This window comes from Melopsittacus undulatus, chromosome 2 (assembly GCF_012275295.1).
Source record: "Melopsittacus undulatus isolate bMelUnd1 chromosome 2, bMelUnd1.mat.Z, whole genome shotgun sequence".
Lineage (NCBI taxonomy): Eukaryota > Metazoa > Chordata > Aves > Psittaciformes > Psittaculidae > Melopsittacus > Melopsittacus undulatus.
In genome coordinates, this window is record NC_047528.1 from 83,884,281 (window position 1) to 83,907,953 (window position 23,673).

Consider the following 23,673-nt stretch of genomic DNA (forward strand, 5'->3'; position numbering starts at 1 on the left):
GAATTTATGCCCACTAAGGCAAAGCAGAGAAAACATGTCACTGCTTGTGCAGTCAAGGGAGCAGACATGCAAGTCTCACTTGCAAGCAAAAGATCTTCAGATGCATAGCCAGTAACCACAGCTCCACTAAAAGATGTACAGATAGTTAAGTGGAAGAAGAAATTTCACTTTTCATCAAAGTGAAAATGGATCTGCTCTGTAAGAGCTGTCTTGTTTAATTGCAGTCATTTAGACATTCTGGGAGAAGAAAAAACACAACAGGGAAAGTTGTAAAATCTCCTGGCAATGGGACAATATTATAGAGGAAAAACATTGTAGAATCCCTTCACTCATGCATACATAATAAAACCTTTGCTTTTGAGTACCAGCTTAAAAAAAAAAACAAAACAACAACAACAAAACAAACCCCAGTATATAGACCCATTCACTTTTGTTAATCTGATACATCTTTGTGTCTTTGAAGCATAACTAAATACATTTTTGTCTTCTCAAGGTTTTCAAGTAAAAGGGTTCCTTTCTATGCTCACAGTTTTAAAGGCATTTCCAGCTGAGTGGCTGCTACAGTGGGTTATGCAGCTTGTGCTGAACAGAGTAAACAGAGAAGACCATCCTCTTGAACAGTATTTTGGTTTTGTCATGCTGCATTGTAACACCACTTAGCTTCTGGTGTTCCTTGTTTTTACAGTAAGTGTAAAGGGGTTAGAAACATAAAATGGTTTGGGTTGGAAAGAACCTTAAGATCATCCAGTTCCAACCCTCTCTGCCATGGGCAGGGACACCTCACACTAGACCATGTCACCCAAGGCCCTGTCCAACCTGGCCTTGAACACTGCCAGGGATGGGGCATCCACAGCTTCCTTGGGCAGCCTGTTCCCATGCCTCACCACTCTCACAGTAAAGAATTTCTTCCTTCTATCTAACCTAAACCTCCTCCATTTAGGTTCTAAAATATTAGTCCTTGTCCTGTCACCACAGCCCCTGATGAAGAGTCTCTTTTAATCTCTGACAACATCCAGGCCTCTATATAAGGCAGTGTTAAATACTGATAAATATTACATTCTTAAAAGAGACATGTCCTAAACATTTTTTACAATAATCTGCAAAGTTACTTTGGAAGCAAAACAAAGAGTTGATGTTACATGCAAAGTTCAAAGCATGAGGATATTTGCGCCTTTAAACTGTCCTGTTTCTGTTCACAGTAACTTTCTGATGACAAATTTCTTGATTATAAAAAAAAAATCTGTAAAAATGCATTAATAGATAGTTCAAGTTCTAGAATGAAATTCTGAGTAAAATAAATGGTAATATTGCCATTGTTATTACCTTTAAGAGTACAGTAAAAATAATTTTAAAGTTATTTTTCACTCCAAAGGAAATTTATTTGAAACATAATAAATATTCACACAGCTTGTATCCCATTTTACTGCATCATAAAAAAAAAAAAAAAAGAGAATATGGAGATGTAGGAGGTAATTTACCATACATCAATGCAAATAAAACTGAGCATGTTTTTTGCCTGACACTTGCTTATGTATTCTGGAGACATCCAAAAAAAGGAAAATCACTCAACAATGCAAATGTGTTTTCTATACCAAGTTTAAACATTATCTGGCTTAAAAAAAAAAAAGAAAAAAAACAAAAAACCAAAAACAAATAAGAAAAACTTTTGCTTTAATAATACAGAATAGACATGACAAGCCTTTGGTGTACTGTTGCAAGATGTATTATATAAAGGTTACTGGCATAAGAAAGCACAGTATTTTTAAACAGTATGTGTCCCAAGAGTAGTGTTGATTACACAGAGCAGGAAAGCAAAGTTAAGCACTATTAATTTTCCAGGAGAGTTCCGGTTATTTGCCACACTGTAGCAGAGAAAAGCAATTTGGTTCCCATATTAGTAAACTATTCCTCATCAGTTTCACTGTAGCACTTAAAAAGGCTGGCAACAGAGATGCAGAACAGATTAATCAGGTATTTAGGATGGGTGAATATCAGTCATGGTGTCTTGCATTGAATGATACCAACTGTGATTTTTTTTCAGATTTATCACATGGTACAATTTTCAATTTGTGTAGTTTTCTGATATTTTCCTTTCAGACATACTTTTTTTTAAAAAAGAAAGTATCAATGTTTAGTTAAGGAGCTGACACCTATCATATTAACTTTAACATACAGGGTCTTACTACAGACACAATTTCAAAATTTTACTCACAAACCATCTTTTGTTTGTTCTGGAATCAATGCTCTTACACATGATACCTGATCCTATTTGACATTTATATCTAAATTAGTGCTCCTTAGCTTGAATAGAGCACAACTTTGGTTTTGGTGAAATTCAGAAGAAGTTTTCTGACCCAAATAAGTAAATGGATATGGGCACAAAGCTATAAGCTTTTGAAGTAAACCTTACAATACATGTTATTTTATGACCTGGTAGATATACCACTTGATATTAGCATGTGTTGGTTAACCAAAGCTTTGAGGAAGGTCAACATTCAACCATCATTTACTTTGACTACACTTACTCTTTTTAGAATGTCTTAGTACCTCTTTTTTCCTCTTAAATGAAAAGAATAAAAGAATAAGCTTGCTTTGGTTTTGTTTGGTTGGTTAGATTGTTAGATTTTCCCCCTCTATTATTGAGAATGAGTGCAAGTCAGTCTAATTTGCATTAGTTAAAATAAATAAATAAATAAAACTGCCTTCCTCTTAGTTCTACCCAAACATGGAACAGTTTGGGTATCAGATAATGTAGGAAGAGCTGATATCTGGGATTTTAGCTGAAAACAGTAATGATGGATGAATTACAGACTGAGAACACAACTACACTGCATTGTCAGGTACTAGTTCAACAAAGTTGAAAAATACAAGGCTAGATATAAATGCTTTTGACTGAGAATGTCTGCAGGATGATCTGTGGCAACATGGAGCTCAGCAAACTGAGCAAACGTAAATGGCTAAAGCACCACAGCTATCTGAATGAACTTTTCTGAACTTGTCTACAATGATATTAAAGTTCGTCCTGCAAAGTCAGTGTTGATGTAGGATTTCTCCTTTAGAATTGAGCTCTAGAGAGTACAACAGCAGCTAACCCTACTGATTACTTTTATTAAATGAAACAGCTAGTGATCTTTTCTATACTCATAGACATGCATATGCAACTACTGCTCTGTTTTTAGGAAATACAGCACACGGGCAGACATCAGTGAACTTTGAGCACACTGATCTGAATCTCTAAGTTCACTGTTTAATTCCAGTTTTCCTACCAGTACCTCACTCATCTAAGCAGCTGTCTTCATTTGACCTATAGGTTATTTATCCAGACAGCAGTTTGGACAGGGCTAATACTGAGTATTTTAATCTGTGTTTCTGTGATTTGCTGGCAACTTGCCTCCCTCCAGCTCCCTTTCTTGGTTAATAATTGCAGCCCAGAAATATGGCTAAAGAATTGGTTCACCTGATGCAGTTTGACATAAATTATTCACAGGGACTAACACATTTCCATAGAAGCAAAATTGTAAAGAAATTTGTCAAATTAAACAAATTAAAGCTTCACCAGACAGCTCCCCTCCCAGAGTCTTCAACACTTCAAATTCACTTTATTATTAGTGGCTTTTTAAATTAGTTTTAGTTCAAAATTCTTGTGAGTGATAACATGGAAGCAGCAAAAGCAGCAGTGCAAATTTCTCTGTCAGATGCCAGACTTACACTAGTCTCTCTGGCCCTCAAATATTTGATATATTTCCTCCATAGGTCAGTAAACATTTAATTTGTATCAATGATTTTTGTTATTTGATATGCAAAAGGCATTTAATCTACAATCACAGGAGACCACTAAAGCAAACAGGAGTCTTGAATAATTTCAGGCTGTCCATCAACTCAAGAAGATGGAAAGACCTGAGACTGTCAAAACACCACCTATCATATAAGTCACAGGCAAACACTGGCTCGTTAAGAAATTATTTTAACTGCTAAGCAGTTCAAGTGAAGTTGTAAGCAATGCTCCCCCTTTAGGTCCTTTTATCCCTGTGTATACCAGTTACCTGAACAATCTAGCTGTTATTCAAAACAATTTCATTAGCAAAAAGTATATTTAATTTTGCTGATTGTTGTTCTGTTAGCCATATATGTCTTAAATTAGGCTGTCAGCTTTATATTCTTTGGCATAGACTACATCTTTACTATGTTTCTTCTCATAATCACTACAAAAATGGCATCCTAATTCCACAGTCACCACACAAGCCACTACCTTCTAATATTTCTGCCTGCTGATAAAAAACGGCCATTCTTCACAATTTAAATTCTCCATTAAAAAGGTTCCTTACCACACAATCTTCGGCTTACATAAAGCTAAGAAATGAAAATATTGGTTATCTTAAATTTATTTTCATATTCTGCCTTCTTCAATATCAACAGGAAAAATTCCAAAACATGAAGAAGAGCAACCATTAAAAATATATATATATATCCTCTTCTTCCATCTACCATGTTCTATGTTCTGACTTGTCTACATGTATTATCATATACTGACTTCTTTGACTATATAATGGAATTTTCTACACTTACATAGCAGAAATGTGGACAACCTATTTAAGCCTCTGAATTTACAAGTAATAACATCTGTTTTTCAATATTGCAGATTGAAATGTTGAAAACTCATTCATAAATTACTATTCATTTATAAAACCCACTTACAGAATAAGCTGCTGACCTTAAGCTGGCCACAAGGGTCTAACCTAAAATTCAAGCTGCAAAATTTACAATGATTAGCTGCTTGCCTTCTCTGTACTCACAACACATACTGTTATTGCTGGCAGTACAATTGTCAGTACTTTGAGGCAGCCCCTCTGTAATGAGAGAACAAAAAAACCTGCCAGTATGTCTTTTTAGTCATAGGAGCATGCACTTTTCTTTTTAGGGTTGGGAACTTTTGGTTCTGGCACTGGAATTTTCAGGTTTTCATTTTAAACTTAATTGCCATTTACAAGCTCTTTCATACATGTAAATAAAGAACATTTTCATCTTCAGTAACACTTTGTATTTTGAAGCCTATTACACACTGAACAACGAAGATGTTTAACCAGTGAGGCAACATAAGCTCATTTAAAATGGGGTACAGACATTGTTAACATAATTGTTGTGGCGGTTTCAAAGTTCCAGCAGAGAGCAGCTATACCTGAGGGCTTGTGATGCATTTGCATTCCCCCAAACACATAGTTTTTGCTCAGATCTCAACTTTTAAAATTTCAAATAACTGAAAACTTTGTAAATGAAACACAGGATCTTAACTATCTTACTCAGGACTAGATCTTTCATGAGAGCTTTAATTCTATAGTTCTATTATTGAAAACTAGGTTACAATACCTTACTTTGCTATCATTATGTACACCCTGCAGAACTTAACTATTTTATAAACAAACTTCTTTTGAGGACAAAGAAAAGTTCTTTCTGAACAGAATTATATTAAAGCAATATGCTCTAAATTTTTTAAGGATGCCTTAAGTTTCAACTTATTGCATACCATTTGGTTGATAAACCAAGAAGGTAGCACTAAAGAAAGCCATACATAATGTCTATGATTAGAGCAGTGAAAACAGAAAGGTCACTTGGATTATATTCTCTATTTATCCTATACTTCTAATTTACTAAATGTTTTAACTCACAAACATTAGAAGCCAACTTTTGGGCTCTCTTACTGCAACAATGATGAGGTGCTTATAGATTAGTCACATACTGTAATCTTTAAAGCACAGATTTTTTTGCATAATTCATTTTCTGTTTGGTAAAAGGAGTAGGAATTACAATTTCAGACAAAAGTACTTTGGTTATACATAACAACTTTGCAGGAAAAGAATAATTTAGCCAAGATTTAAAGATCAAGGGTTTTTTGGTAGACTGACTGTTGAAATAAAAAGACCTTGTCCAAAACACAAGTGATGCATGAGGCAAAGAAAAACCTGCACCATAGTTTGTAGCAGGTTTTCCTTGGAATCCAAATGAAGTAAAGGGAGATGAGTACTTCTCCAATATATTTATGATTGTGTGTACACATACAACTAAAAATTTATAGAACTGAAGTAAAAGGTAGTTAAAACACCACTGAAGTACACTCCATTGAATTTGAATTGGAGGAAAGACATCTAGATCAATTCAGACAACTGAGACAAACCTACCATTAAAACCATCTGCTTATTGGTCATGTTTTCTAAATCCCTCACAATTACTGTTCTTCTGCATACTTCTTCCAAATTTCCTCAGTAACTGAAAGGTTTGCTATTGCATAAAATCACTATTACTGAGAAAGCACTGCTCTAGGAACATGACACTTGATTTAGATATAGAAGCAACAGTTACTCTTAGTTTTCTGCAACTATTTCTGTGACCATAATAAGGCCTAACTGGCAATATATTTCAAATTAGCTTGTATCAGACAATGACTGCTAGGGCTATGTCTTCATATATGGAACACCAAGACAGCAAACTACTTAAGTTAAAATCTCACTGTTGTCAAGTAAAATGAAATAATTACAACTTTCACCTTCTGTTAAGTATTTCCCTTATCACAGCCATAATATATATGCCTCTTTTTTTTAATACTACCATGTAGCTGATTTGTTTGTGATTCACCACTATTTCCAGACTTTTCTTTGCTTTTTTACTGATAAAATAGTTGCTGCTTCTTCTGTGTGCATACATTTTACTTCTGTCCCAAATATAATACTTCACACTTGTCTTGTAATTCATTGATTAGTTAGGGATCATTTGAGTTCAGGGCTGTCTTTCCTCCTGATCCAGTCCTCCAAACTGCTAGTCATCTCTGCTGTAAAGATGCTGAGCACAAATGTGTGCTGTCTAAATCACTTGAAGTACTCACAGAAAATGCTCCAGACCCGTGGGACTCCCTACTGGACTCCACCATTACTGAGTGTGTTTTGCAACATTATGGTGTTCCTATTCAGATAATCTTACCCCTCTTTTTTAAGAAGAAGCAGATGTGACACAATCAAAAGCCATACTAAAGAGAAGATATATCACAGGTACTATTTCATTAGTGTCCATTGCCAGATAAAATGACAGACTGTGAGAATGCCTTAGTTTATTACTGGCAAATACAATTCAGTAATTATCCTCCAGCAATTTTAAAAATGTTTAATAAAATCAAGTTTGAGCTCTATTTTTTCTGTGTATTAGGGACAAAATTATTGCATACTGCCAGAGGACCTCGTTTAAATAAGCTAGTTATTTTATCTTTTTTCAAGTATATTTGAGATCTTTACCAAAGATAATGACTTCGAAACACATTATAATTGACTTTTTAATTCACTGTCTGGATCACACCTCTTGTCTTTGACCTTGCTCCTCTCCAATTCATTTGCTTTTGTTAAATTTGGGATTGCAATTAGAAGCAAGAAAAGACAAGCTCAATAGAGAAAATTTCTCCATATACTAGGAACATAACAAAGACTGCAAACATTCAGTAATATAGCTGCATCAGTAGTTTGAGAAAAGGCAAAGTAAACAGAGGCAGAGAACATTTTAAAAGGATAGCTTCTTACATATCAATCTCTACTGAAATCCAAGGACTAAAACTTGGTGATTTTTTTCTAACAGATCAGTCAACTACGTTCAACAATATCTGAAACTTGTAACTTATTTTGAAAATTAAATCTCAGTGGAAGAAAATCAGGGGCTTTTTTAAAAAAAAACATTCAAACCAAATTTTTGTTTATGAATAAACAAAAGTGTTTACCTTAGCAAATTGTGCATTTATCCATTTTGTGAATGTTTTCTTTTGAACATCTTCCCGTTCATCTGCCAGAGAAAAGTAAAGCACTTGATTAGAATTGTTCAACAAAGTGTCATAGTATAATTGACTGAAACTTTGGTCTTGGTTTGTAGTAAAGTTACTAACGATAGTTCAAATGAATTCAGGGTATGTATTTGTATGTACTCTGTCCTTGGCAATTATATCATCATGTTTCAGAAAACCTACAGGTTCCCTACGTAGTCATGGTCTATATCCCTAGCTCATCTTACCCATCCTGTGGTTTCTTTTCCTCTGTAACAAAATATTTTGCAGTAGGATCTGAACTATCTCATTCAAATTTTTATTTTTATTTAAGTATTAAAAAAAAAAGTTGTCATTGCTACCCAATGACATGAGCAATAGGAAACTCTTCTACAGCACCTTTATATAAGTGATTGAAATAATAATTTTATATGCACATCCTCATATTTCTTGAGGAAGTCCTCCAGACCACAATGATTGTTCTCCATTGGTAATTCCTGCCATACATTATGCATTTTCTGCCTTGCAGCTATTGAGCTGTCACAATTTGTTATATATTTTTCCTCCAGAAGGGAAATTAAAAAAGAACAAACAAAAACAAACAACCCGTGCATGTGTTCAGCCATACATGAAAGTCCTTCTCAATTCTTTAATACAAAAAAAAAAAATCTAGATGGAAATCTACAGGTCTTAGGCCTTGATTTCTTTATCTAAGTTGTAAGTCAAGTCTTGTTGCAGAATTAAATGAACACACAAAGGTACAATTCTGAACTGAACACACAAAGGTACAATTCTACATAGGCAGGAAGAGAAAGAGGCCCTCAACTTAGAACCTAGTAAGCATTTACTCAATAAGATCTGTAGGCATTACCCCTGGAATAATACTGAAGGTCAAACCTTTCTATGACAAAGTCAAACCAGACTAGAACTAAAGGGCATATGTGGAAAACACTGCAGAATGCTTATAGTAAAATAAGGCTCACTCAATCCTGCCTTTTGGTTTGCAGTAAAATTCTCTACTTTTCTTAAATAAAAAGCGATATTAAATTCCCATCTGAAATGTTCAGCAATTAATAATGTTAATGGATTCATCTGCATTTGAAAGTCAGGTATGGATGAGCTACATGAGAAATGCACAGCATTAACAATGTACATTGCTTTTCCCTCTCTCCACCCCTCCAAGGACACATGGAAAATCTCTTTGATGCAAATAGATCTCTTTTTCTTAAAACCTCATCCCAATAGCACTTTAAAAGTGGCTTTTCACAAGAATGTTTTCCATTCTCTACAATACAATATATTCAGGAAAAAAATAATACTAGCATTTGTAAAACTAATTCATTATAAAAAAAAATCTGCATACAAGAATGAGCATATTCTAATTGTTTTCATGACTATGATGAAGAGATTGTCAACATGATAGTACTATTAGAAACATACCATAGAAGTCAATCATTATATACATTCTGCCACTAGAGTGCTTGCTACAACAAACTTTCTAGAGTTCTACTACTACCTATCATAATTAATGCTTCTTGCTTCACCTCTTGCATTAAACTGGTATTTTTATATTTTGTTGGCTGAAGATCAGTATAATGTTATATTACAAACTTCTTCAAAAAATAATGTAAAACATTACATATAAACAGCTATTTCTATTTAATCATCTCTGTTAAAAATGCCAAATGTAAGCTTAAAACAGGGCAGAAGAAGAGTATGTGGTATTTAGCAGTGGGAAAGAAAGAGGCAAAAAAGCCTCTTTTAGACTGTTTAAACTTTCACTTTTCCACCACAGGCTACTGTAATACTATTTTCGGTAACAGTGTGTGGTGTTTGGAGCTTTTTTCCCCATAAGGATACATGCCAAAGGTTTGATTGCTATTCAGCAATTTGTGTCCATTAAGCTTTCTTTCCCATAAGGGGAAAATGACAGTTAAACCCACAATCTGAATGTTTGAAACTTACTCAGATTTCAGTCAATGCTCTGTTACTTTTGCAAACACAATTCTATTCCACTGATGTTATCTTTATACAGAGATCATTCCAAGCACTTTTATCTCTAGATGCTTGGTCTGACAAGTTGCTAGCCACAGCAATTTGTTAGTCACAACCTCCTAACCTAAAAAATGATCAGTGTCTTGGTTATGTACTGTGTGTTTTCCCCACAGTAAACATGACATTTTTCAAAAAAATATGTTCTCCTAACCCAGATTTACTGATTGAATGCTAGATGTGGAAGCTGAATGACATTTGTCTGGGTGCTGTAAAAACATGCCAGGAACACTCATCTGCCACTTTCATAATCCTTTATTTATAACAGATCCTTTAACAGCAAAATTATGAATGCCCTTGCAGGTGTTTTTCCTGTGAGTCAATGAGAATAATCAAACGGCCAGGCAGGTAATTCCTTCAGCTGTTCAAGAGGAATACAGTATGTTTACTTATTTTCTTTCAAGCTGGAAGAACTACAGAATAGCATACTGCCTCCCTTCAGGCTAAATTTGAACATGAAATAGTGCATGGATCCAGAATTCCTTTACCTCAATAATAACATGATCACCTCCCAAAGCAATAATATGCTTTTATCAGAATGCTGGACAGAGTGGAACAGGCTTAACCTCCTTTCTGCAGGTTATCAACCCAGAAAATGAACTCAGAAATGAGTCTATAGAAAGCCTTCCAGGGGAAAAAAAAACAAAAAACTGGCCTGTGAAATTTATCTGATTTTTATGCACTAGATCCTCAAGTATCACTGAACAGACCACATTTTAACTAGAACACATTCACAAATGGATCTTATAATTCTGATATTTCTGGTAGGATGAGCATCCAGCTATGCAACTGTGAATGTAAACCTCTTGAATTAGCTAACTACATATTTGACTTTAAAAGTACTATTCCAATCTAGAGTTCATAAGAAATTATAGCCAGGAAAGAAAGTGAAGTATTAATGGAGCTATAATCTGACAAAGGACAGTTCTAAGATTTAATCGGGTAGCAAGAGTAATAATGACAAGTGGTACACCGAAGAACACTAAAGAACATGCAATCAGGATTCAGCAGAAGAAAGGCGAGATTATTAATTGCAAGTGATTACCAGACAACTTTCCTAGATCCTTTATTAAATAGTTCATGTTTGCAACCTACTGCTAAAATGAAGTTCTTTTCTGTTTTCCACCAAAAAGGTGCAGTATTTTATTGTCATCTCTTAGTATACTACACTTATTTTTTCAAAACATCCCCTCACCAAATACCACCAAACATATCAAATGAAAGATGATGACAAAAAAAAAAGAAAAAGTTAATATATCTGGTTTATTCTAGACATGTCCTAAAAACACACAGCAGTGTTAGCAAGTCATACAAAGCAATGTGTTTAAACAATCTGAGCTGATGAATACCAAGCAGATTTTAAATGAACCAAGGTTCAGAAACCTACATTATATATGTCACTGTATCATTCCATTTGTATGATATAAGCCATTCTCCCACACAAAACATGGAGTGGGGGAAGCTTCCCCACTCTTTGCATCTTTCTCTTTTTCTAGAGGATCTTCACTTTCTCTTACTCTTGACACACATGAATAAATAATTCTTTCACAGACCCACAGAATGGTTGAGGTTGGCAGTGGCCTCTAGATGTCATCTGGTCCAACTTCTCTTGTCAAGCAAGGTCACCTAGAGCAGACTGTCCAGGACCACACTGAGTCTGTTTTTTAATATTTCAAAGGATGGATACTTCACAGCCTCTTCTCCTATAGAGAATGAATCAATAGCACATCTTTCCTCTCATCTGCACTCCGCCTCCCAGAGATGTAGGTAGTGATTACCAATTTAAGTGGCTTAGGAAACTTTCCTGAAGAGTAAGTAGTACCGACAATTTTTGAAAATTAGAAGACACTCAACAAAAGTATGCTAACACTTCAGGGGTATGAGAAATGAGCTGTATCCTCCTTTAATTTGAAATGAAGAAACAAATCATCATCCTTAAGGTGCCAATAAAGACATTACATAATACGTGTGGAATATCTTAATCACTGCGGAGACTAGCAGTGATAGGAGGCTTGCTTTTGTGAGTGGTCTTGAGCAAACAGTTCTTACACAGGTTGAAACACAAACAGGAAAACCAGAGACTTGTCTTACTCCGTTACACAGTGTTGCCTTGAACTCGGGTTGAACAATAATGGAATAGCTATGTTTTGTCTACTGGGAACTATCAGGAAGAAAAAAAATATAAATAAAAAAGAATTCCCATGCACTAGCTGAAACCTTTGAAACAATGATCTTAAGGCAGGTGTCAGTTCCTTCATTCATTGCAACTGCAGGTTCATCGGAACTGCACTGTACAAAATAAAAGCCTCAGAATTGCTATTTTTGCTAGAAGCCAAACAATGCAGATTTAGAAAAGGCCAGGATTTGCTTCAGTGACTGGGAGTGAGTACCAGCTCTGGTAGGAACACTAGGAACAAAAGAGACCACAGACAGTCACATTATTGATACTCTGGCTCCATCAACTCACTATTCTTAGAGATTTCCATCACATTGTTACAATACTCTGCCAGTAACTGCAACTGCTGAGAAATGTTCCCTTCCCATTCTTGCTTATTTGAGAGGGAGAAAAGAAATCAATGCAATACAATGACTGAATGATATTTGAGTGGACTAACTTTGATTTTTAGTCACTGAGGTCATCCAAGACATTCACAAGCTGACAGGAAATACAATAGACTGCTTTGACAGACAGCCAATGATTTTAAGTCTATTGCTCATGTAGGGCAATATGTAACATACAATTATTTGTCCATCTTCTATAAATACACTGATGAACAGAATTTATCTGAATACTGTTATAACTCCCTGTTCCCTATGCTAACTCTTGAGACTTTACTGTGGAACATGAGTCAAATCACCATAATCAGACCATCACAGGCTTCTCAAAATACTGATGAACCTATTCAAAATCTCAGCAGAAACAGGAGACTTCGGTATGCAGAAAACCCTCATTAATATATAAATTTTAAAAAAGTACATCTCAATCCTCTGAGAAATAGTATATCAACATTTTCTAAGGACATGGTAAAATTCATGGCAAATTTAGGAAAAAAGAGGGGTATTACTATACTGAAAAGACTTAATCTCAACTCTGCTTTCCCCCATTCCCTTGTTCAAATACAGGAACTCAGAAAGAGGGATTCTATTTGTTGATCTGAACAGAAGAGAGAATGGCTATTAAACGCAACCTACAAGATTTCTACTGATACCATAGGCCTAGACTGAATGTCACGCTGAAAAAGCCTTTTATTTTTCTCATTATTTTAGCTGGAATTGTTCTCTCATTATAAATGTGTCAGGGAACCTGTTTCCTGACTTCTTTTTCCTCTTTTTTTAATTCTTTAAGGCATTACAAGTGTTTATATAACATCTCATTCTTCTGACCTAGCTTTGCCTAATTACCTATTTTGGGAAAAACTGAAGAGTGCTTTTGAGGACAAGTATGGACATTATTGGGTAGAAAAAGAGCAGAAGCAGCACAAAAGATGGAGAACACAACTGAATACTAGTCTGGAACAGAAGGAAAAAAAAGAACAACGACACTAAAAGATGAAGAAGGGATGAAAGACAGAAGGGGAGGGAAACACTTTTTCCCTCTTTTGGGGAAAAAAAAAGGCAAAAGACATAAAGAAGTAAAAGTGAGATGGGAAAAGGCAGAGACATATTCTTTTGAGAAAGAAAAAGGGATAAAGCATTTCTTGTGATATCTGGCAGCTAGAAGTTATAGGCAGGGAAACAGTAAATTTGAACAAAAGAACCACCCAAGTATGTACAGCAAAACAGCACAGCGTGATCTGTCTCTCCAGGCCATTAAGCACTCCCAAAAAAAAAAAAAACAAAACAAAACAAAAAAACACACCAAAAACAACACAAAACCAAAACAAACAAAAAAACCCCAAAAAGAAGATTTGAGTAGCATCCAAAAATACCAGGATAATACAAGTTAGATACGATCCTTAAAATAATGACATGATGAAATGCACACATAGACTTAGGTTTGAACAAAGAAATTTGCTGCATGTTTGTTAAAAATACACCCCCCAACCCTCCATTTCCCAGTCTTTTCCCCTAAATAAATTGCAGCAGGTACAACTCCCAAGGTAAAAGAAGGAGCACAATTCCAATAGAATTAAATAATATATAAATAAAAAATAAATAAATAAATAAGTAAGACAATAAACAGAATTTTAGTTCACATTTTCAGAACATTTTAAGTATACACAACATGTGGTATTCAGCTCCAATTCATATATTGGTAATGGTATTCCCAGCAGTTGGTCTAGTCCTCCTCTGGTCTATCACATGAAAACACACTTAGGGAGCTGATCATACATTTCCCTGTCTATGGATTTGATTCAGGAGGAAGGAGTAGAACTGTTAATAGAGAATAACCTCCTGAAGACCCATGGGCTGGTAGCTTGCTTCTTGCTGGCTGGCTGTTGAGTGCCTAATGACATAGCTGTTTACACTCAAAAAATAGAACAAAACCAAAACCCAAAGAAAGATGACCCTGATTTCGCATTTCTTGTCATCACTGGCATAAGAGCATGGGAAGGAGTAGCAGCACTTTCCTCTCCCATATCAATTGATACCATACTAACTGTCAAGACATTCCCCTCAAATGTTGGCCATCTACCCTTGCCTTAGGCTTTCAATAAGGACATGAAAGAGTTTTGAACCACACTCTACCAGAAATACCCTGGTCTCCTAGTTATTGACAGCTCTCCAAACACAAGCTCTACTGATTCTGTTTGCTGATTTTCTTTTCCTCTTCCCTAACTAGAAATTTTGTTGGATCCAGGACCCAGAAAGTTTTTCCCAGGCGGAAATCACTCCTAAAATGAAACCAAAGAAGCCGCATTACTTCAATACGTAAGATTTCACTGTGAAGTGTAAGTCACTCACCAAAATTAAAGAACAAACCTATCTCTGCCTGAGAAACTGGTGCTCAAAAAGGAAGGATTTCAGCCTATGACTTATCTTTACATGGAAATATATAATAATTCATTTGGATATTCAGCTGTGTATAAACAGTGTATCCTTTATTATCTATTTTTCAATAACATATACATTCATCAACAAACAAAAAATAGGCTTAACATATTAACAAAAATGCATGCTATTTCAGCATCATACCATCAATTTAGTAGTATTTTCTGAATGCTGGAGATGATCTATTACGTGCTAAACTGAGGTAACATGTTTACTTTCAGTTAAACCTCTATGCTGGTTAGAACTGCTATAGCAGCTTAAATCACTGCAGCTTTCTAGAACTTGCAGCACACTATATGACTAAACTATATTATCAACTTTTTGGCAGGCACCACTGAAATCATACAATCACAGAATCAACTAGGTTGGAAAAGGAAGACCTTTAAGATCATCAAGTCCAACTGTTAACCCAGAACTGCCAAAACCACCACTAAACCATGTCACTAAGGGCCTCATCTACACAGTTTTTGAACATTTTCAGGAATGGTGATTCCACCACTTCCCTGAGAAGCCTTCTCCAATGCTCCGTATTGCCAGGACATCCAAGTACCTTGACAAAATAACAAGAAAGTTGATTTATAAGCTTTTGTTTCCTGTTAAAAGCAATAAAAACAATAAAAAAGAAAACAAAAAACCGCTTAGTGCTAGAAACTATATCAACCTCAGCACAAATCCAAAGAAAATTTGGGGAAGTTACCAATATTACTAAAATATGAAAGAAAAGTAAGAGGAGTTCACAGATACTAATTTCATCTTCTCAAATTTATAAGTTTGAGGAAAAGATCTTCCTATTTCTTGTTGGATTAAAAGAAATTTTATTTCTTTTTTACAGATTAAGGAAGCACATAATAGAAGCTGAAGAGACATTGTGCAGTGCTACAGAAAATCAACAGGGATACCTTTTTCCATACAGATTTACTACTACTACTATTATACACAAAACCTACTGGAACTCCACAACCTAAAACTGCAATTTCTGAAACAGGTGATGAAGGATCCTTTGATTCTTTCATCTCCTAAATACTGCTAAGGACTTGTAAGGTCACTCAGCAGAGAGATCACACTCTGCTCAGAGTAAGGAAACAACATTTGCTGCTCAGTCCCATCTCTGGTTGTTTGTCTGACTTGGAAAAACAAGGGTACAATCTAAAAGGTTTAACTCAGAGAGTGACTAATGTGATAAACAGATTAAATATGTCTTAACTGTATTAACTCTGATTTCAGACGTCCTTGATTTAATCCATCTTTGCCCCTTCCCAGAGAAATAGGGAATTGCTAACAGCAGATCAATTGCTAGCCCAAAAAAAAACAGTATCATCTATTTATTGTTTCTTTTCTCCCTCCTCAGAGCACACACATATTTTCATACTCTGCTCTTGTGGAAGAAGGACTGCAGAGTTTGGACAGATTGACAGGCACAAACAGGTAGGCAAGGCTGCAGCAGTTCCTCTGCAAGCCCTAACACACAGCCAACAACAAGAAAATCCTCATCACTTAAGGACTAATAAAATTGGTTTGCCTATACAGTGTGTTCAGTGGCAACCCATAAGTGTCATTACTCCTCTGGCAATGACCTGAGAATTGTTGAAACTAATTTAAGGTGGAAGCAAGCGCTCTCCCCTCCGCTGCAGTTACCATGCTGTCTCAAAGCAAACCCCAGCTTTATAAATGTTCCTGTCACCACTGTGGGAAAAGATTCATACCAGAAAAAAAAACAAAAAAACAAAAAAACAAAAAAAAACACACCAGCACTGGCAGATCCTGTATTTCAGCAACGTCACAAAAAAAAAAAGAAAATCTCCACAAAATAAGAAACTTGGTTTTCAGCAATTTCAGATGGCTCTGGCCTTTATGATTTCTACAAGGAGAGTTGTTATATGCACTGTAAAGAGGAAAAGTATAGTAAAGGATCTGACTCCAAAAGTGAACTTTCCTTGCCAGGACACAGAGGTTGCAGGTTTCTTGGGGGATTATGTTTTTTTTTTTAAACTTAAAAAAACAAATCAGCATTTAATTGGCTACCTCAGAGTAAGCCATGATAGAGACACTGCATGGGAGTATTAATAGAGAATAATTAAAAAATGTTAAAAAAATCAAAGTTATGTAACTAGGTAAAATTATCCACAGTTCTCATATTTACAACTTATATGAAAAATGCACAATTGCCTTTAATTTTGTTCAGAAAACTGAACATACATGCTTACTGTTAGTCTGACCGTGTCTTTCCTTAGCTAGAGATCTTTACAGTCTAGGTTTCTGTTTGTGGTCAAATGTGAACAATAAAGAACAAGGGACCAAGGATAGTAAGATTTATTCATGAGCCAGTCAAAGCAGCATACATCAAAAAGAGGAAATAGGAGCCCACAACTTTCCGAATAACAGACTGTTCACTAATAACAAATGAAGCTGAAAGAAGCCTCAGGATTTAAAGTATGTAATCAGACTCTAATCCACAACACCAGTACCTAGTGTTTCACACAAGCTTCTGATGTAAAAATGAATTGCTGTACTGTTTTCAGCAAATGCCACCTAGTGATACATAGTTGCAAAGTTTTAAACAGCTTTTTTTTAAAAAAAAAAGCATTTTCTCAGATTTTCAGATTTGCTTCTATGCAAAAAAAGAAAAAAAAACCCAAAAAACAAACAAAAAACCCCCAAAAAACCTCCCAAATTTCACATGGTCAAAGACCATCAAAATTCATATCACACACATGCAGAAGACAGAAAGGAGGATGGGTTAACCACACTTAAAGAACAAACATTTGTTTCAGCTTTTGCTAAAATATTCATTAGAAATATCCACACTAAGTACTCAGTGATGGCTAGCACTTGCCTGTAATATTTCAAGTTCCTTTTTTGTTCCTCTGTCGAAAGCAATTAGAGAACAGGCTGTTCTTGTGTGCTTGAGTGACTGCTGTCTACTTTATTTCATCTGACCCAATTAGTGTCTGAGTTAATTAGTAGAAGCTGCCACTGAGAAATGTATCAGAGAAGTTTGCAATTAATGGGACCAAGGTGTTAATATGCAATTGTTTATAATACACACACTGTTCTTGCAATGAAAATACTGTCTTAGCAAAGCTGATAACATTGGCCCACAGCTAGGCTTTACCTAATTATACACTATTTGCAATACTTTGAAAGAAAAGAAAACATGCCCCTAAGCACAGTGTAAAAATGAAAGGTAAGTGATTGGTGTTTTCCATTCCTTTTTTCACCTCACTCAAAGTAGCCAAAGTAATGATGAACGTGTCTAAATCAAAGTTGTGATTTATTTCATTGACAAAGGACTGTTACAGATTGCACACTGTCAGGCCTCTTACCCTCCTCCCACTATCACTTTCAAGGACAGAAAAGAAAGGATAGTCAAAGAGTAAGGTTTAAAATGTCCCTGCTGATAACGATCAAATGGACAGGGGGTGGGGAGGGAACTAACAGAATAGAACTTTGTCCTAGGTTCAGCAGTAGCAGTAATTTTTCTCCTTCTTGGTAGCTGGTGCAGTGCTGTGGTTTTGACTTTTGGCCTGCGAACAGCACTGATAAAACCGATGCTCAAATATTCAGTCTGACCAAAGACTTTCTGAGCCTCATGCTCTGCAAGGGAGATGGGGAAGCTGGGAGGAAGCAGAGACAGGACACCAGACCCTAACTAACCAAAGAGGTGTTCCATACCACAGCACATCATGCCCAAGATGTAACTGAGAGTTACCCAGAAGGGCTAGTTCACTGCTGGGTGGGGTAACTTATCGGTCGGTGGGTAGTGAGGTGTTGTATTCTCTTCCCTTGTTATTTCCTTTATCATTATTATTATCCTTAGTAGCAGTAGTGATTTGTGTTATACCTTGTTACTAAACTGTTCTTATCTCAACTTGTGGGAGTTGCATTCTTTTGATTCTCCTCTCCATCCCTCTAGGAACAGGGAGAGGGCAAGTAGGTGGGGGGCAGGGGGGTGAGAGAGTGACTGTGTGGCTGACTTGACGATAAGGCTTAAACCATGACAAATTTAATTCCTCTAGCCCCCTTCTAATTTCACAGCTACTTTATACTGTTTGAAATGGCTCAATTGCACAACTGACTAAAGGATCTTAAATTTTCAGAAATACACATTAGGGTCTGAGTGTTTAATATATTGATATACTAAACATCATTTCCTCTTATTACCCTACATTTGGGAAAACTGCACTGTTTCACACAGGTGAAAGATAATTCAAATCAGGTAAAAGTCTAAATACCAGCACTTGATAGAAAACCTGGATTGCAAAGCATGTTAAACATGCATCCTCTACCCTCTATACCTTTCAAGCATTCTTGAAAGGAAAGAGAAAGCCACTGAATTTCTGACAGTTCATAAGCAACACCTTGCTAACAATCATAGTGTTTTCTGTAGACTGTTTTTCCTTCAGCTTTTTTATGAAGCTTCTATTTTTCATTAGCTTTTGCTGGGAAGCGACCATTTAGCTCCTTGCACAAAGAAAAAACATTCAAATTGGAAGAAGGCATGGAGGGGAGGAGGTGTTTGCCTCTTTTTGTTATTAATATACTGGAAAATGAAAGCACAACAGAAATCAATTTAACTCTTCATCACAAATAGGGTGACCACCACTACAAGGAAAACATACTTTATAGTATTTTTAAAACAGAATGTATTGAAGTCAGAATTCAGTAATGTGCCTAGAGCAATCAATAGTTTCGACCCTTTGTTTTCCCCAGGAATGAGTGAGGAAAAAACTATCATGATATGAAACAGGCATTATAAGATTTAGAAATTATGTCATCATAGACAAGAGAAGCTCTTTAGGTAACATACCATCCTTGTCTATTAAGTTCTGCAATGCACTGCCTTAGTTCCTGGTCTAGTATGTGTCTGTCAAGTACTATGGCCAGAAGCAGGCAGCCAAGGATACATTTGGGGAGGTACAAGATGCATTTTTTTTTTTGTTAAGCAGTCAGGCATAGGTCCCACTTATGAACATTTTAATGTCTATAGTAACACCAGAACAACATTATTTGCTACGTGTTATTAAGCAGATTGTTCACAACTCTGCAGATACTTCTCAGATTATTTTCAAGTTTTCTAAGGAACTAACTGAAAGCAGTAAGGAATCCTATTCACAACCCATTTACCTGTGAGTATTGCACTGGCATCTGCTAAATCTGAATGTTCAGTTTGGGGCTGGACACAGAGTTCATTCACACATGGGGATAAAGCACAACATATTAAAGCTATCATGTGAGGGTGGAGTAGAAAGAATTGGTAAAAAAGATTAAAGGAAAAAAGACACTGAGATACCAAGGAAGAAAGAGCAGACACATAATTCCTTTTTCTATATATTGAGTAATTTTTTCCATGCTTTGGAAGGGGGAAAAGCAAAAGCAGAAGCAATTTTTAGAAAGGTAAGATCATCAGATTTTGTAACATCTACTTGAAATGATCGCTCCCCATCACAATATTTGAAGCACCAGTGAAATATGCATTAAAATTTAAGATGAGCACTGTTCATCTCAGTAAGTGGGCATTGTCTGAGGAAGCTACAAAAATATTTGCAATAGCAGCACAGATTACTTATTTAGTTCATGAAGATTTCATGCCCTCCCAACTGAAACTAGGATTTTCTGGCTGCATCAGACATGAACATTTGAGATAACTAACATATTCACTGACTGTATGTATTCCATATATTGAGCAAGGATTTTTTAATTCATACGTTATTTAGAACTGCTTGCACTAAAGGATTTCGTGTCTATAACATTAAGTGAAGATTAAGAAATATTAGTATTGATGTTAGGACAGTTACCTATTACAAACATTGATTTTTATTTCAGTTCAGTGCCAACTCATCAGCTCTAGTAAGAGAAGCTGCACCTCCTTAATATAGATTCAGTACAGAAAAAGAAGAAAAATACCTATTTGTCATTCTTTTTACAGCTGTTCTTTTCCAGTCTAGACAACTCATGGCAAGTGTGACATTTCACAAGATCGTAAACTACATTCAAGAAACATATTGTTATTCTATACTGATGTTTTTTTGCCACAGTAAATATGAGTAATTTTCTCTGTAGCCTAATGCCTTCTAGAGGCACCTTAATCAAAATACATAGATATTTTGATCACATCCATCCTAACAGAGAAACAGAAGTGGAATAGCTATTGGTACTGAAATTCTGGTTTTTACCTTGGAGGACTGTACAAAAGACCAATAGAAAACATTCAGGGCTGTGCAGGGTAGAAAACACACAAGCTGGCAAATGGAGGGAGGGAAGGAAGGAAGAAAAAACACATCACCAAGAGAGACATTGCCCCCCACTCCCCCTGCCCTTGGGATCACAAACCCCTTCTATCAGACCCTTGTAAATATCTCCCTTCGTAAAGGGAGGCAATGTTCCAATCAACTGCTCTTCCACTACACATCCCAGATCTCCACATGAGACTATCACGTTGTGGCCTTGACAGCTACTAAAAGATCTTAAGCTATAATTATTTTGAATATCCAACAAGTACAGCTCTATTACTCTGTAATTCTTTAGAGCTTCAATTCCATAATCTCAAACAGCTGTATCTAGCTGAATGAAATAAATCCCATACTCAAAATGGAGCTAAGATTTGAGTGTGCGTCTGAATAACTGCACAACCCAAAAAAGAAAAGCAAACTGGACCACCACCAATGTCAGTCGACAAGCACATGCAATATTAAACAAAGCAAAGACAAAACTTTCAGCTACTTCAACACTAGTTCTAAAACGTAAGCAGGAAATTAAAAGGGCTGAAAATGCAGGAGAGAGGAGGATCTGCATCCCTGAATAGGCTACATGTATCAGTATTAAAAAGTATGTAAAAAGCAGGAAGCCAGGCAGAATAGCTGGTGGATGAGTACTGGGGGATTATTAGGCTATATGGAAACACTGGCCTTTGTGTTGATCTTTACTGTTGAGGATATCCCACTCCTGACGTGTTCTTTGTAGCAGGTTGTTCAGAGAAATTGTGTCGATTTGCAACAAACAGAGAGGCCATACTAGTATGTTATATGACTGTAAGTCACCAGGACTGGTAGACATGCTCAGACTTCTTAGGGAACACCAATGAGGAACTGAAAAATAGATGGCCAAGGCACATAACTTGTCATTAATAAATAGAGCTGAACCAATGCAGTAGGGGGTTGCCATTGCAGAACCCATAAACAGGGCTCCAGAGAGGATCCTGGGAATTACACACTAGCATATTTTACTTCCATTCCTGTTAAGATGGAAGTGTCTGTTATGCAGGGTAAGGCTTAACAGACTTTTCAGGATGAAGACAAGGCAACAGATGGCACCTCCAGGCACCCTAGTGAGGGAGGAAATGGAAGGCTCATTCAGGCCATGAAATGTCTGGAACATCATCCAGAGGTGATGTAGTCTGGGAAGCCCTCACAAAACTGATTAAGCCAGCAAAAAGATAGCCATTTACATTGAAGACAAAATGGTACATCCAGGGAAAACTGTTCTAAACAATGCCAATATGACACCAAGTCCAGAAGAGGAATATATGAAAGAGGTCCTGAAGTCATTCTTGACAGTTCTCTGAAACGGACTTGTCAATACAAAAGCATTAAAAAAAAAAGAAAAAAAAAAAGAAAAAGCCACTCAATATGGGGCATCCCCACACGTGCTGTGAACAATTTAATTCCTACAAAAGTCTGGTGTGCCCATACCTGAAGGGCTGCATGCAGTTACTGTCTTCACAACCCCAGAGGGATTCAGCAGGCTTAGAGAAGGGCAAGTACTTTAACCATTATTTATCAGGAAGTTTAGATAGCACTTACAAATAGTTCAATGTGTGCACCATTAGAGAATATATTTCCTTTTCCCCTGCTCAAATCAAGTGTAATTACTATTTTCTTTAAACTTCTATAATTTATTAATAATACACTTCCTTTGCACACTCTTTATTTTATATTTTCACAGACCAAAATGTGAATCTGGTTACCTGTTCTCTATGTAGTTCACACTTGCACTGTGGAACTCCAAGCATACAAAATCCTTGGTCCAAATGTGTAAAAGGATAAATGCAGATTTATAAAAATGGTGGAAAGGTATTCAGATGCATCTGAACATACATATCCTGAGGCAGTACTTAGCTCCAGTACTAATTACCTCCATGTGCTGTGAGGGATTATCTACCACACAAAGGATACTTGTTTCACATTACTGCTAGATGGACCTTTAGGCTAATTCAGTGAGAATCAGTATTAAGAAAATTAGAATGACTTCTGTGTTTTGCTCCTTTTACTCAACTCCCAAAGTATTCTTTGGCAAACAAAAGACCAAAAGGAAAGTATATTTTTGAGAATTTTGAGAAGTGAGGAATGAGTTGGCTACTCTTGTAATATTTGCAATGCCTAACAATAAATTTAACACCCATATAAATAGTGACTATGTTATTTTGGTATTTCTTTATCACTAATTGTCAGGCATTCTTCATCAGCATCATCAGCTTGATGACAATGACACACAGAGGTTAAATCACTTGGATTATCTAATTAGCCATCAGAAACAATGCTTCTGTGACATTCAGGCTCCACCTAACATCACAGCAGGATTTAGAGAGTTTATAACCAAATACTACTGGAAATTAAAAATACTGCAATTCTTACAATGGCACAAGCAGATAATCACACAGTAGGCAGCCAGAGTAATAAAAATAACATGGAAAAGATTTCTAAGTAATAGGAAACAACTTACAAAGGACAAATTGACATGACTGTCACATTTAAATCAATGCAAATATAACTCTAAAAATTCTCTTCTTCATTTCTATTTTATTGGTTAAAATGAAATGGAGTACATCTGAAGTCTTGGACATT

General features: G+C 36.0%; 1 protein-coding gene across 1 annotated transcript in view; it reads right to left on the bottom strand.

The window, feature by feature from the left end:
- The window catches only part of DMD (dystrophin), a 1,017,291-nt gene that overhangs the window by 901,674 nt on the left and 91,944 nt on the right, over nt 1–23,673 (bottom strand). The window contains exon 2 of the mRNA XM_034074486.1: nt 7,751–7,812. Coding sequence (XP_033930377.1) covers nt 7,751–7,812 — 62 coding nt within the window. The remainder of the gene's footprint in view (nt 1–7,750; nt 7,813–23,673) is intronic.